At 45.8% G+C, this 16,562-nt stretch overlaps 1 protein-coding gene across 4 annotated transcripts in view; it reads right to left on the reverse strand.

Moving 5' to 3' along the window:
• The window catches only part of si:dkey-13n15.2 (protein transport protein Sec24C), a 43,329-nt gene extending 40,562 nt beyond the window's left edge, over positions 1-2,767 (reverse strand). For all 4 annotated transcript variants that reach the window (XM_065026842.1, XM_065026841.1, XM_065026840.1 and 1 more), the window contains exons 1-2: positions 2,479-2,767; positions 815-1,907 (exon numbers count right to left, since the gene is read on the reverse strand). In XM_065026842.1, coding sequence (XP_064882914.1) covers positions 815-1,856 — 1,042 coding nt within the window. In that variant the 5' untranslated portion in view covers positions 1,857-1,907; positions 2,479-2,767. The remainder of the gene's footprint in view (positions 1-814; positions 1,908-2,478) is intronic.
• Positions 2,768-16,562: the final 13,795 nt, after the last annotated feature.

The raw sequence follows: 16,562 nt of genomic DNA on the forward strand, positions 1-16,562 counted from the left end.
TGTGTTAGTGTACAGATTACCACCTGACTCCGTTTGTGTGTTAGTGTATAGATTACCACTGTGACTCTGTTTGTATGTTAGTGTATATATTACCACCTGACTCTGTTTGTGTGTTAGTGTATAGATTACCACCTGACTCTGTGTGTTAGTGTATAGATTACCACTGTGACTCTGTTTGTGTGTTAGTGTATAGATTACCACCTGACTCTGTTTGTGTGTTAGTGTATAGATTACCACCTGACTCTGTTTGTGTGTTAGTGTATAGATTACCACCTGACTCTGTTTGCGTGTTAGTGTATAGATTACCACCTGACTCTGTTTGTGTGTTAGTGTATAGATTACCACCTGACTCTGTTTGCATGTTAGTGTATAGATTACCACTGTGACTCTGTGTGTTAGTGTATAGATTACCACCTGACTCTGTTTGTGTGTTAGTGTATAGATTACCACTGTGACTCTGTTTGTATGTTAGTGTATAGATTACCACTGTGACTCTGTTTGTGTATTAGTGTATAGATTACCACCTGACTCTGTTTGCATGTTAGTGTATAGATTACCACTGTGACTCTGTTTGCATGTTAGTGTATAGATTACCACCTGACTCTGTTTGTGTGTTAGTGTTTAGATTACCACTGTGACTCTGTTTGTGTGTTAGTGTATAGAATACCACTGTGACTCTGTTTGTGTGTTAGTGTATAGATTACCACTGTGACTCTGTTTGTGTGTTAGTGTATAGATTACCACCTGACTCTGTTTGTGTGTTAGTGTTTAGATTACCACTGTGACTCTGTTTGTGTGTTAGTGTATAGCTTACCACTGTGACTATAGTGTTGCTGAGGCAGGACCCATTGAGGTTGCTGCTGGACTGGTGAGGTGAGTTGTGGAGGATACGGGTGTGAACACTGTTGGCTCTGGCTCCCACATGGTGACATGGATGAAAAACTGCTGTTGGGAGGTCCTTGGTTTGGACTTGTCAACATCACAGGAGGGCCATTCACAAAGCCTTGGTTTGGACTTGTCAACATCACAGGAGGGCCATTCACAAAGCCTTGGTTTGGACTTGTCAACGTCACCGGAGGGCCATTCACAAAGCCTTGGTTTGGACTTGTCAACGTCACCGGAGGGCCATTCACAAAGCCTTGGTTTGGACTTGTCAACGTCACCGGAGGGCCATTCACAAAGCCTTGGTTTGGACTTGTCAACGTCACCGGAGGGCCATTCACAAAGCCTTGGTTTGGACATGTCAACGTCACAGGAGGGCCATTCACAAAGCCTTGGTTTGCATACGGATATGGAGGATATAGAGGGGAGGAAGAGACTGGAGGAGAGACAGTATTCTGGGGACCCTGGTTTGAAGACGGATATGGAGGATATAGAGGGGAGGAAGAGACTGGAGGAGAGACAGTATTCTGGGGACCCTGGTTTGAAGACGGTATCGTGGATGGAGGCCCACTAGCTGGCGGACCTTGTTTCAGAGGGAGGAGTGTTGATGGTGGAGGAATGTTGTAGGAAATATAATTACCCATGTGTACATGTGGTATGTGAGGCTCTTGATTCAGGCATGGTATAAGAGCTGAAGGTGATTGGTTCCTAAATGGGGGTGTAGGAAGACTGCTGAGACAGCCCTGGTGTGAGTACTGTAACTGAGCCATTGATTGAGGGATGTTATTAGAGGGACTCTGGTGTGAGGCTAGGCCCAGGTTCAGACCCTGTAAGCTGGGTAGGGGGTCACTGGAGAGTCCTTGGGCAGTGGTACATCCAAGACCGGTCAGGGGTGTGGTTGCTGACCAGCCATTATGACACACCCCGGGCTGCCCGCCATGTCCGTAGCTCTGATTGGCAGCTGGAATGTCCATCTTCTCCCATGCTAGTCTGTGATTGGATGTATGTCACCTTGGAGGAGGGTCCTGGTACAATGCAATGAATAATGGATGAGAAACAGGTACATTACTGCTTGACTAGTCATCTCATGATCATCTTCCCAATACAGAACACTAAACATTATCACCATCAACTCTAAAGTCACAGAGACACAGAGATAATGATACCAGGGTTTCAGAAAAATATGTTCTTGTGATTCAAGGTATTGAACACGCATTATGACAATGCCTTAATGCACTGATCGACTGGGACCAAAAACCTGACATAAAGCTATCATAACATACCACATAACATACCTATATAATAGGACAGAATTAACTTCATTGTCCCAAATTGTCTTAGACACACAGCACTGCAGTATACAAAATAGACACTGTACATTACACACTAGACATAATAGATAGATTGCACGTTACCCTTATCATCATACACTTATCATATAGCCACATACATACATACATACATACATACATACATATATACATACATATGCCCTTAGTCTGTCAGTGACGTACTAATTAACTCAACTCAGAAACATATTATTTTGGCATGCATGGTATTCATAATAAAATATATAATCTAAATATGTCACCGCACCTTAGACATCGGTTGAAAAGGCTTTAGCTCTTACATCAACACCGCAATGGCTCGTGCAAACCTCCCTCAAGTTTTCCGGATATCCTACCGCTGTCAATGTGACAGCGCCTGATATTTAGACCGCAAATCATGTATTCGTTGGTTAATTGCCACCCGGTATTCAAGGTGATGGATATGGCATGAATGATATGTTCGGCGTTTGAAAATAATGTTCCGATTAGGATTTACATTGTAATTTGATGATCAGTTACACTGTAGCGGTACAGGAAACGCAGAGCTCCCTCCCACATTTGACCTACGCTTTTATCACGTATTTTACGCAGGAATTGCGTAGCCGACGTCAAAATATTCAACACTAGATGGCGGAAACGGGAAACAAATGGGAATTTGCTACGGTCAATTTCACTAGGTTTAATAGTACCAGATATATTATGGGGGGAAATGAATGCTATGTAGTACAAATCTATTGAGGATTATTTTTTGCATTTCTGGTAGTGCCATAACCCTTCAGGTGCTTTAGAAGTAGTACCACACGTTGCTGCCCATGTGCTACAATGCGATGGATATCCTGCTTTGCAAATTAAGAAGTTAAAAAAAGTAATTTCCATACCATGTCATTTTTTGCTTGTCATTTGTTTGTCTGACTACCATGTTTCCCAGTTGAGATCATCCTTGACAGGAGCCATTTCTTAGTGGTTGTGTCCTTGTTACTACTTAACCCTTAACCCAACAGACCCCATAGGAACGCTGAATAACTGAATACTGAAGAACCCTCCTCTCCACAACCACAGCTCTTCCCTCCTTCAGTTGAGGAAGAAGAAATGAAGGGATTTCTCCTAAATGGCACCCTATTCCCTATTTAGGGCACTACTTTTAACTAGGGCACAACCTATATGCCCTGGTTTAAAAGTAGTGCACTAAATAGGGAATATGGTGCCATTTAGGAGAAACCCCTTCATTACTTATTTCCTACTACAGTGCATTTGGAAAGTTTTCAGACCCCTTCATTTTCCCCATGTTTTCTTACATAACAGCCTTATTCTAAAATGGATTACATTGATCCCCCCTCATCAATCAACACACAATACCACTTAACGACAAAGCAAAAACAGGTTTCTATATATTTTTCAAATTTAGAAAAATATCACAATTACAGAATAATTCAGACCCTTTACTCGGTACTTTGTTGATGCACCTTTGGCAGCGATTACAGCCTTGAGTCTTCATGGGTATGACGCTACAAGTTTGGCACACCTGTATTTGGGGAGTTTCTCCCATTATACTCTGCAGATCCTCTCAAGCTCTCTCAGATTGGAGGGGAGCGTCGCTGAGCAGCTATTTTAAGGTTTCTCCAGAGATGTTCGATCGGTTTCAAGTCCGGATTCTGTTTGGGCCACTCAAGGACATTTAGAGACGTGTCCCGGAACCACTCCTGCGTTGTATTGCCTGTCTACTTAGGGTCGTTGTCCTGCTGGAAGGTGAACCTTCACCCCAGTCTGAGGTCCTGAGCAGTCTGGAGCAGGGCTTTGTCAAGGGTCTCTCTGTACTTTGCTCCGTTCATCTTTCCCTCAATCCTGACTAGTCTCCCAGTCCCTGCCGCTGAAAAACATCCCCACAGCATGATGCTGCCACCACCATGCTTCACCGTAGGGATGGTGCCAGGTTTCCTCCAGACATGAAGCTTGGCATTCAAGCCAAAGAGTTGGTTTCATCAGACCAGAGAATATTGTTTCTCATGGTCTGAGAGTCCTTTAGGTGCCTTTTGGCAAACTCCAAGTGGTCTGTCATGTGCCTTTTACTGAGGAGTGGTTTCCGTCTGGCCACTCTACCATAAAGGTCTGATTGGTGGAGTGCTGAAGAGATGGTTATCCTTCTGGAAGGTTCTCCCGTCTCCACAGAGGGACTCTAGAGCTCTGTCAGAGTGACCATTGGGTTCTTGGTCACCTCCCTGACCAAGGCCCTTCTCCACCAATTGCTCAGTTTGGCCGGGCGGCCAACTCTAGGAAGAGTCTTGGTGGTTCCAATCTTCCTCCATTTAAGAATGATGGAGGCCATTGTGTTCTTGAGGACCTTCAATGCTGCAGAAATGTTTTGGTACCCTTCCCCAGATCTGTGCCTCGACACAATCCTGTCTCGGAGCTCTATGGACAATTCCTTTGACTTTATGGCTTGGATTTTGCTCTGATATGCACTGTCAACTGTGGGACCTTACATAGACAGGTGTGTGCTTTTCCAAATCATGTCCAATCAATTGAGTTTACCACAGGTGGACTCCTAATCAAGATGTAGAAACATCAATTTTGAGTCTCATAGCAAAGGGTCTGAATATGTATGTATATAAGGTATTACAGTTTTTAATTGTTTATTAATTTGATAAAATGTCTAAAAACCTGTTTTCGCTTTGTCATTAAGGGGTATTGTGTGTAGATTGATGACGAAATGGTTTTATTTTTAGAATAAGGCTGTAACGTAACAAAATGTGTAAAAAGGAAGGGGTCTGAATACTTTCTGAACACGTTGTATTAACATTATCAATAATCATTCCATCCTCTTGGTCATATATATATATATCATTAATAATCATTCCATCCTCTTGGTCACATGTACATTATCAATAATCATTCCATCCTCTTGGTCACATGTACATTATCAATAATCATTCCATCCTCTTGGTCACATGTACATTATCAATAATCATTCCATCCTCTTGGTCACATGTACATTATCAATAATCATTCCATCCTCTTGTTCACATGTACATTATCAATAATCATTCCATCCTCTTGGTCACATGTACATTATTAATAATCATTCCATCCTCTTGGTCACATTGTCACGCCCTGGCCTTAGTTATCTTTGTTTTCTTTATTATTTTGGTTAGGTCAGGGTGTGACATGGGTGATGTATGGTTTTTGTCTCATCTAGGGTGTTTGTACTGTCTAGGGTTTTTTGTAGATTTATGGGGTAGTGTTCATTCTAGGTGTTTATGTAAGTCTATGGTTGCCTAGATTGGTTCTCAATCAGAGGCAGGTGTTTATCGTTGTCTCTGATTGGGAACCATATTTAGGCAGCCATATTCTGTGGGTACTTTGTGGGTGATTGTTTCCTGTGTCAGTGTTTGTGCCTCACGGGACTGTTTCGTTGCCACTTTATTATTTTGTAGTTGTGTTCATGTTTAGTTTTTCTTATTAAAAACCATGGCCACCAACCACGCTGCGTATTGGTCCGATCCTTGTTTCACCTCTTCAGAGGAAGAGGAGGAAATCTGCCGTGACACACATATATTATTAATAATCATTCCATCCTCTTGTTCACGTGGACATTATTTTAGTTGAGCATTGAGAACCAGCAGTGACATTTTTTTTTTCCTTAAAGGCCCAATGCAGCTGCTTTGTTTAAATGTTTCATATCAAATCATTTCTGGGTAACAATTAAGTACCTTACTGTGATCGTTTTAAATTTAAATGGTCAAAAAGAAACAAAAATAGCTTCTTGGCAGAGAGCAATTTCTCAAACAAGAATGTTGATAGGAGTCAGGCCCGGTTAAAATTGTAGCCCCAGTTTTAGTTTTATCTCCCAATTTAAAAATGTCAAAAAAAGTTTAAATGATCGAGTGACAGGTTGGCAAAAAATATATATATGTTTCTCCGCTGTGCTGTATCAGCACAATGGACAGGGTGCGGCACCGTGTGTGTAGGGGGGCTATGGAAAGTCACTGGGTGGTTAGGTATGACTCCTTTGGGACTCCATAAAAAGAGGGGGGGAAACGTCTCATCTGTCATCTCTGTGGTAGGCTACGTAATAACATGATATACCTCCACCTGTAATATTTATAAGGGCAGGGTCAAGTTGGGGCTGCTGCACTATTAAAAAAAAAATTAACCTTCATTTAACTAGGCAACTCAGTTAAGAACAAGTTTGTATTTACAATGACAACCTACTCCGGCCAAACCCCGACGACGCTGGGCCAATTGTGCACCGCCCTATGGGACTCCCAATCACGGCCGGAAGTGATACAGATACTATTAGCTAGCTAGCTGTAAAAAGTTTGTTATTAGCCTTAGCCTATTTAGCTAGCTTGAATCAGTCATGTCCAATCAATTGAATTCACCACAGGTGGACTCCAATCAAGTTGTAGGAACATCTCAAGGATGATCAATGGAAACAGGATGCATCTGAGCTCCATTTCGAGTCTCATAGCAAAGGGTCTGAATACGTATGTATATAAAGTATTGCTGTTTTTAATTGTTTATTCATTTGTTAAAATGTCTAAAAAACGGTCTTCGGTTTGTCATTATGGAGTAGTGTGTGTAGATTGATCACAAAACTGTTTTATTTTTAGAATAAGGCTGTAACATCTGTGTTACCTCTTTATTCTAAAAATGTGTAAAAAGTCAAGGGGTCTAAAATACTTTCTGAATGCACTGTGTACTGAATAGGGTGCCATTTGGTATGCACACAGCGATGAAAGAAGAAGAAGTGGAGGAAGAGGAAGAAGAGGAAGGGGAAGAGGAAGAGGAGGAGGAGGAGGAAGAACAGGAAGGGGAAGAGAAAGAGGAGGAGGAGGAAGAAGAGGAGGAGGAGGAGGAAGAACAGGAAGGGGAAGAGGAAGAAGAGAAGGAGGAGGAGAAGGAAGAAGAGGAAGGGGAAGAGGAAGAGGAGGAGGAGGAGGAGGAAGGGGAAGAGGAAGAGGAGAAGGAGGAAGAAGAGGAGGAGGAGGAGGAGGAGGAGGAGGAGAGAAAAGCATAATGGAAGGTAGGAGAGTCGAGGAGAGGTTGGTGATTAATATTTTATCTGTTCCTCTCCAGGTCCTGAGTGAATATTGATGATGGGGTCCAGGCCTGGAGGCTTTCAACCACATTGGTACGTTAACACCTCTCTACCAAGTGCTGGTACATTAACACCACCAGGTCCCGGGGTTCACGGCCGGTCCTGGCTCTAGTTTCAGTATACAGTAGTATATGATGCATACAGCCTTACCTATGAATTGCCCTGAGACCAGGTTGCGCACTCACACAGTGACCGTGTGGTTGAGTGTGTGATTACAAATGGCACCCATCGTACTATACTGGGTATTATTTGTGTACCTAACCACTATGCCATACAAAACCAAGAGGCAGAGGGACCCTCTGAGTGGGTTGTTATAGACTACTACAACACACACTTATCATGCAGCACTTTACAGTGGAGGGGAGGTTAGGTCGCACAGGGTGGGAGGAAAGGATGTTTGTCTCATATAGTACGTGTAGTAAAACCCTTCTTTATGGGGAAAGATTAGAAAGAGTCTCTTGTCTTACATACTGTAAGTACAGTACTCCTCTTATTTATAGGGAAGGTGGGAGGTCACACAGAGTGGGGAAAGGTCTCATATGTGTTAAAAGTCTCATGATTGAGTACAATACAACTGTCACTAGAGGGGAGGTAAGAATGGAGAGTTAGGGAAGACAGGATTGCTTGTTTTGTACAGTACAACAGCTGTATATTATGGGAAAGGGGTAAGGTTGGACAGAGTGGAAGGACAGGGTCGCGCTGTCTTATAAGTACAGTATAACTGTAATATATGGGGAGGGGCCCAGGGTTCACCACGTGGTGAAATAACATATTAAGTATAGTATAACAATAGTTTATGGGGAGGTGCCCAGGGTACACCACGTGGTGAAATGACATATTAAGTATAGTATAACAATAGTTTATGGGGAGGGGCCCAGGGTACACCACGTGGTGAAATAACATATTAAGTATAGTATAACAATAGTTAATGGGGAAGGGCCAGGGTTCACCACGTGGTGAAATAACATATTAAGTACAGTATAACAATAGTTTATGGGGAGGGGCCCAGGGTACACCACGTGGTGAAATAACATATTAAGTATAGTATAACAATAGTTTATGGGGAGGGGCCCAGAGTACACCACGTGGTGAAATAACATATTAAGTATAGTATAACAATAGTTTATGGGGAGGGGCCCAGGGTTCACCACGTGGTGAAATAACATATTAAGTACAGTATAACAATAGTTTATGGGGAGGGGCCCAGAGTACACCACGTGGTGAAATAACATATTAAGTATAGTATAACAATAGTTTATGTGGAGGGGCCCAGAGTACTCCACGTGGTGAAATAACATATTAAGTATAGTATAACAATAGTTTATGGGGAGGGGCCCAGAGTACACCACGTGGTGAAATAACATATTAAGTATAGTATAACAATAGTTTATGGGGAGGGGCCCAGAGTACACCACGTGGTGAAATAACATATTAAGTATAGTATAACAATAGTTTATGGGGAGGGCCCCAGAGTACACCACGTGGTGAAATAACATATTAAGTATAGTATAACTGTAATATATGGGGAAGGGCCCATATATATATCCTTCACCGCAAGAAAACCGTAACAGAATCACCCACCACAACAGGACCAAGCGGCGTGGTGACAGGCAGCGGCAACAGGAGCAGCGAAATCCGTATTTCTGGACATGGGAGGAGATATTGGACGGTAAAGGACCCTGGGCACAGCCTGGAGAATTTCGCCGAACTGGAGGCGGCGAAAGCAGAGAGGCGCTGGTATGAGGAGGCAGCACGGCGACGCGGATGGAAGCCCGAGAGTCAGCCCCAAAAAATTCTTGGGGGGGGGCTCACAGGTAGTAAGCCTACGCCAGGTAGGAGACCTGCGCAAACTTCCTGTGCTTACCGGGGGGCTAGAGAGACCGGGCAGGCACCGTGTTATGCTGTGGTGCGCACGATGTCTCCAGTGCGGGTGCATAGCCCGGTGCGGTACATACCAGCTCCGCATATCGGCCGGGCTAGAGTAAGCATCGAGCCAAGTGTCATGAAGCCGGCTCTACGCATCTGGTCTCCAGTGCGTCTCCTTGGGCCAGCTTACATGGCACCAGCCTTGCGCTCAGTGTCTCCGGTTCGCCTGCATAGCCCAGTGCGGGCTATTCCACCTCGCCGCACTGGCAGGGCAACTGGGAGTATTCAACCAGGTAAGGTTGGGCAGGCTCGGTGCTCAAGAGCTCCAGTGCGCCTGCACGGTCCGGTCTATCCAGTACCACCTCCACGCATCAGCCCTCCGGTGGCAGCTCCCCGCACCAGGCTTCCTGTGCGTGTCCTCGGCCCAGTACCACCAGTGCCAGTACCACGCATCAGGCCTACAGTGCGCCTCGCCTGTCCAGTGCTGCCAGAGCCTTCCTCCTCTCCAGCGCTGCCGGAGTCTTCCGCCTATCTAGCGCTGCCAGAGCCTTCCTCCTCTACAGCGCTGCCGGAGTCTCCCGCCTGTTCAGCGCAGTCAGAGCCTTCCTCCTCTACATCGCTGCCGGAGTCTCCCGCCTGTTCAGCGCAGTCAGAGCCTTCCTCCTCTCCAGCGCTGCCGGAGTCTCCCGCCTGTTCAGCGCTGCCAGTCTGCAAGGAGCAGCCAGAGCTGCCAGTCTGCAAGGAGCAGCCAGAGCTGCCAGTCTGCAAGGAGCTGCCAGTCTGTATGGAGCTGCCAGTCTGCATGGAGCTGCCAGTCTGCATGGAGCTGCAAGTCTGCAGGGAGCTGCCAGTCTGCAAGGAGCTGCCATTCTGCAGGATGCCGCCAGAGCTGCCAGTCAGCATGGAGCAGCCAGAGCCGCCAGTCTGCATGGAGCAGCCAGAGCCGCCAGTCAGTATGGAGCAGCCAGAGCCGCCAGTCAGCATGGAGCAGCCAGAGCCGCCAGTCAGCATGGAGCAGCCAGAGCCGCCAGTCAGCATGGAGCAGCCAGAGCTGCCAGTCAGCATGGAGCAACCAGTCAGCCAGGATCTTCCAGATCCGCTATTCAGCCAGGATCCGCCATTCAGCCAGGATCCGCCAGTCAGCCAGGATCTGCCAGAACCGCCAGTCAGCCAGGATCTGCCAGAGCCACCAGTCAGCCTGCAAGGAGCCGCCAGAGCCGCCAGTCAGCATGGAGCAGCCAGAGCCGCCAGTCAGCATGGAGCAGCCAGAGCCGCCAGTCAGCATGGAGCAGCCAGAGCTGCCAGTCAGCATGGAGCAACCAGTCAGCCAGGATCTTCCAGATCCGCTATTCAGCCAGGATCCGCCATTCAGCCAGGATCCGCCAGTCAGCCAGGATCTGCCAGAACCGCCAGTCTGCATGGAGCAGCCAGAGCCGCCAGTCAGTATGGAGCAGCCAGAGCCGCCAGTCAGCATGGAGCAGCCAGAGCCGCCAGTCAGCATGGAGCAGCCAGAGCCGCCAGTCAGCATGGAGCAGCCAGAGCCGCCAGTCAGCATGGAGCAGCCAGAGCTGCCAGTCTGCAAGGAGCCGCCAGAGCCGCCAGTCAGCATGGAGCAGCCAGAGCCGCCAGTCAGCATGGAGCAGCCAGAGCCGCCAGTCAGCATGGAGCAGCCAGAGCTGCCAGTCAGCATGGAGCAACCAGTCAGCCAGGATCTTCCAGATCCGCTATTCAGCCAGGATCCGCCATTCAGCCAGGATCCGCCAGTCAGCCAGGATCTGCCAGAACCGCCAGTCAGCCAGGATCTGCCAGAGCCACCAGTCAGCCTGGATCTGCCAGTTCCATTAACCTGCCTGAGCTTCCTCTCAGTACTGTGCTTCCCCTCAGTCCCGAGCTTCCCCTCAGTCCCGAGCTGCCCCTCAGTCCCGAGCTGCCCCTCAGTCCAGTGGGGTCCTTGGTGAGGGTTACTAGGCCAAGGTCGGCGGTGAGGGTCGCCTATCTAGGGACGCGATGCAAATGGACTAAGACTTTGTTGGAGTGGGGTCCACGTCCCGCGCCGGAGCCGGAGCCGCCACCGTGGACAGACGGCCACCCGGACCCTCCCCTATGGGTTTAGGTGTGCGGCCGGGAGTTCGCACCTTGGGGGGGGGGGGGGGGTTCTGTCACGCCCTGGTCTTAGTATTTTGTGTTTTCTTTATTATTTTGGCTAGGCCAGGGTGTGACATGGGTTTATTATGTTGTGTGTTTTGTCTTGGGGTTTTTGTAGGTATTGGGATTGTGGCTTAGTGGGGCTTTCTAGTATAGTCTATGGCTGTCTGGAGTGGTTCTCAATCAGAGGCAGGTGTTTATCGTTGTCTCTGATTGGGAACCATATTTAGGCAGCCATATTCTTTGAGTGTTTGGTGGGTGATTGTTCCTGTCTCTGTGTTTGTTTGCACCAGATAGGGCTGTTTAGGTTTTTGCGTTACGTTTCTTGTTTTGTATTGTTCGTGTTTATTTCGTTATTAAACATGTATCAAGATAACCACGCTGCGTTTTGGTCCGACTCTCCTTCACCGCAAGAAAACCGTAACACCCAGGGTACACCACCTGGTGAAATAACATATTAAGTATAGTATAACAATAGTTTATGGGGAGGGGCCAGGGTTAATAGGGGTCAGAAGTGTATCTTCTTGTTTCTGCCTTCCACTGTCACTATGGATGAACACATCACCAGGAACCCTGTGTCACCTTTTCCTATTGGACACCTGTCTTCCTGTTTCCCCCATCGCTAGGGGAGCACTTCAGCACTGTGACACCTCTTCCCACAGAATATCTGTCTCTTCCATCACTAGGGGAACACTTCAGCACTGTGACACTTTTCCTACAGAACAGCTGCAGACACGCAGGGCTGAGCTTTACAGGAGAGCAGAGAGCGCGAGAGAGAGAGAGAGGTTGTGAAGAGACTGTATGGGGTGAGCATGAGGTGAACTTACACCGAGGAGACTCAGAAACCCAGCCTTTTATCTCTTTTAAGATTCTCTCATTCCTTTCTTCAGTAAGTGAGTAGAAGTTGTACACAGTGTCTTAGAATTGGATAGAGGATGTTGATGTGACTGGGTTCATCAGGATGTGGATAAAGGATGTTTTTGTGACTGGGTTCATCAGGAAGTGGATAGAGGGTGTTTGTGTGACTGGGTTCATCAGGAAGTGGATAGAGGATGTTGTTGTGACTGGGTTCATCAGGAAGTGGATAGAGGATGTTGTTGTGACTGGGTTCATCAGGAAGTGGATAGAGGGTGTTTGTGTGACTGGGTTCATCAGGAAGTGGTTAGAGGATGTTGTTGTGACTGGGTTCATCAGGAAGTGGATAGAGGGTGTTGTTGTGACTGGGTTCATCAGGAAGTGGATAGAGGGTGTTTGTGTGACTGGGTTCATCAGGAAGTGGTTAGAGGATGTTGTTGTGACTGGGTTCATCAGGAAGTGGATAGAGGGTGTTGTTGTGACTGGGTTCATCAGGAAGTGGATAGAGGGTGTTGTTGTGACTGGGTTCATCAGGAAGTGGATAGAGGGTGTTGATGTGACTGGGTTCATCAGGAAGTGGATAGAGGATGTTGTTGTGACTTGGGTTCATCAGGAAGTGGATAAAGGATGTTGTTGTGACTGGGTTCATCAGGAAGTGGATAGAGGATGTTGTTGTGACTGAGTTCATCAGGAAGTGGATAAAGGATGTTGTTGTGACTGGGTTCATCAGGAAGTGGATAGAGGATGTTGTTGTGACTGGGTTCATCAGGAAGTGGATAGAGGATGTTGTTGTGACTGGGTTCATCAGGAAGTGGATAGAGGATGTTGTTGTGACTGGGTTCATCAGGAAGTGTATAGAGGATGTTGTTGTGACTGGGTTCATCAGGAAGTGGATAGAGGATGTTGTTCCTACTGTGATGATTAGAACTTATCCAAACCAGAGACTGTGGATAGATGGCAGCATTTACGCAAAACTGAAACCGCAAACCATCGCATTTAACCATGGTAAGGTGACTGGGAACATGGACGTGTACAAACAGACCAGCTACGACCTCCATAAGGCAATAGAAGAGGAAAAACAACAGTACAGGGACAAACTGTAGTTACAATTCAACAGCTCAGACACGAAATGTATGTGGCAGAGGTTCTAGACAATCACGGATTGTAAAGGGAAAGCCAGCCACGTCGCAGTCACCCTCAATCCGGGACAAGCTAAGCATCTTCTTCACCTGCATTGAGGAAAACAACACTGAGCCGCCAACATGGGCCCCCGCTGCTCACGAGGACTGTGTGCTCCTGATCCCTGTGGCCGAAGAGAGTAAGATATTCAAGCATGTTAAACCTCGCATGCCTGCCGGCTCAGCCACATCCTCAGAGCATGTGCAGAACAGCTGGCTGGAGTGTTTACGGCCACATTCAATCTCTCCCTATACCAGCCTGTTGTCCCCAAATGCTTCAAGATGTCCACCATTATTCCTGTACGCAAAAAAGCAAAGATAACTGAACTAATTGACTATCGTCCCGTTAAACTCACTTCTGTCATCATAAAGTGTTTTGAGACACTAGTTATGGACCATATCACCTCTACCTTAACCAACACCCTGGACCCACTACAATTTGTTTATTGCCACAACAGATCCATGGACGACGCAATCGCCATTGCACTGCACACTGCCCTATCCCACCTGCAAAAGAGAAATTACTATGTAAGAATGCTATTCATCGACTACAGCGCAGCCTCCAAGCTCATCACTCAGCCATCACTCAGCTCTCCCTCACTGTGCATCTGGGTCCTAGACTTCCTGATGGGCCAACCCCAGGTGGTAATGGGAGGCAACAACACCTCTGTCATGCTGATCAGCGTGGGGGCCCCACAGGGGTGCATGCTCAGCCACCTCCTGTACTCAGTCATTACTGCGTGGCCATGCACGTTTCCAACTCAATCATCAAGTTTGCTGACGACACCACACTGGTAGGCCTGATTACCAACAACGAATAGACAGCCTACAGGGAGGAGGTGAAGGCTCTGGTCGAGGGGTGCCAGTATAATAACCTCCTTCAACGTCAACAAAACAGAGCTGGTCATGGACTACTAGAGACAGCAGAGCGAGCATGACCCCATTCACATTCACGGGATCACAGTTGAGAGGCTCAAAAGCTTCAAGTTCCTTGGCGTGCAAATCACTGGACCTGAAATAGTCCCTTCGGGGTGGTGAAGAAAGCGCAACAGCGTCTCTTCAACCTCAGGAGGCTGAGAAAATGTGGTTTGGCCCCTAAAACCCTCATGAACTTCTACAGATGCACCATCGAGCACATTCTGTCGAGCTGTTTCGCCGCCTGGTACAGCAACTGCACCGCCCGCAACCGCGGGGCTCTCCAGAGGGTGATACGGTCAGCCCAACGCATCATCGGGGGCACACTGCCTGCCCTCCAGGACATCTACAGCACCCGGTGTCACACGAAGGTCAAGAAGATCTTCAAGGACCTCAGCCACCAGAGCCACGGCCAGTTCAACCTGCTAACATCTAGAAGAAGGAGACAGTGTCAAAAACCAAAGTTCTTTCAATCCCAAATCCAATACACATGCAGGAGACAGTCAGTGGTTGCAGTTCTTTAATATCTTTCTTTTATCTTTTCTTAATATTAAAAAGAGGTTACAAATTTCAATTTAATTTAAAATACAGGCTGTGACACAACAACATGTGGGGAAAATCAAGGGGTGTGAATACTTTCTGAAGGCACAGTATGGACTGTTGTACATATCATTCCTATTACAGTATGGACTGTTGGACATATCATTCCTATTACAGTATGGACTGTTGGACATATCATTCCTATTACAGTATGGACTGTTGGACATATCATTCCTATTACAGTATGGACTGTTGGACATATCATTCCTATTACAGTATGGACTGTTGGACATATCATTCCTATTACAGTATGGACTGTTGGACATATCATTCCTATTACAGTATGGACTGTTGGACATATCATTCATATTACAGTTGGACTGTTGGACATATCATTCCTATTACAGTATGGACTGTTGGACATATCATTCCTATTACAGTATGGACTGCTGTACATATCATTCCTATTACAGTATGGACTGTTGTACATATCATTCCTATTACAGTATGGACTGTTGGACATATCATTCCTATTACAGTATGGACTGTTGTACATATCATTCCTATTACAGTATGGACTGTTGGACATATCATTCCTGTTACAGTATGGACTGTTGTACATATCATTCCTATTACAGTATGGACTGTTGGACATATCATTCCTATTACAGTATGGACTGTTGTACATATCATTCCTATTACAGTATGGACTGTTGGACATATCATTCCTATTACAGTATGGACTGTTGGACATATCATTCCTATTACAGTATGGACTGTTGGACATATCATTCCTATTACAGTATGGACTGTTGGACATATCATTCCTATTACAGTATGGACTGTTGGACATATCATTCCTATTACAGTATGGACTGCTGTACATATCATTCCTATTACAGTATGGACTGTTGGACATATCATTCCTATTACAGTATGGACTGTTGGACATATCATTCCTATTACAGTATGGGCTGCTGTACATATCATTCATATTACAGTATGGACTGCTGTACATATCATTCCTATTACAGTATGGACTCCTGTACATATCATTCCTATCACAGTATGGACTGCTGTACATATCATTCCTATCACAGTATGGACTGCTGTACATATAATTCCTATTACAGTATGGGCTGTTGTACATATCATTCCTATTACAGTATGGACTGTTGTACATATCATTCCTATTACAGTATGGACTGTTGGACATATCATTCCTATTACAGTATGGACTGTTGGACATATCATTCCTATTACAGTATGGACTGTTGGACATATCATTCCTATTACAGTATGGACTGTTGGACATATCATTCATATTACAGTTGGACTGTTGGACATATCATTCCTATTACAGTATGGACTGTTGGACATATCATTCCTATTACAGTATGGACTGCTGTACATATCATTCCTATTACAGTATGGACTGTTGTACATATCATTCCTATTACAGTATGGACTGTTGGACATATCATTCCTATTACAGTATGGACTGTTGTACATATCATTCCTATTACAGTATGGACTGTTGGACATATCATTCCTGTTACAGTATGGACTGTTGTACATATCATTCCTATTACAGTATGGACTGTTGGACATATCATTCCTATTACAGTATGGACTGTTGTACATATCATTCCTATTACAGTATGGACTGTTGGACATATCATTCCTATTACAGTATGGACTGTTGGACATATCATTCCTATTACAGTATGGACTGTTGGACATATCATTCCTATT

The sequence above is a fragment of the Oncorhynchus nerka genome, linkage group LG13, assembly GCF_034236695.1.
Source record: "Oncorhynchus nerka isolate Pitt River linkage group LG13, Oner_Uvic_2.0, whole genome shotgun sequence".
In the NCBI taxonomy this organism is placed as follows: Eukaryota; Metazoa; Chordata; class Actinopteri; order Salmoniformes; family Salmonidae; genus Oncorhynchus; species Oncorhynchus nerka.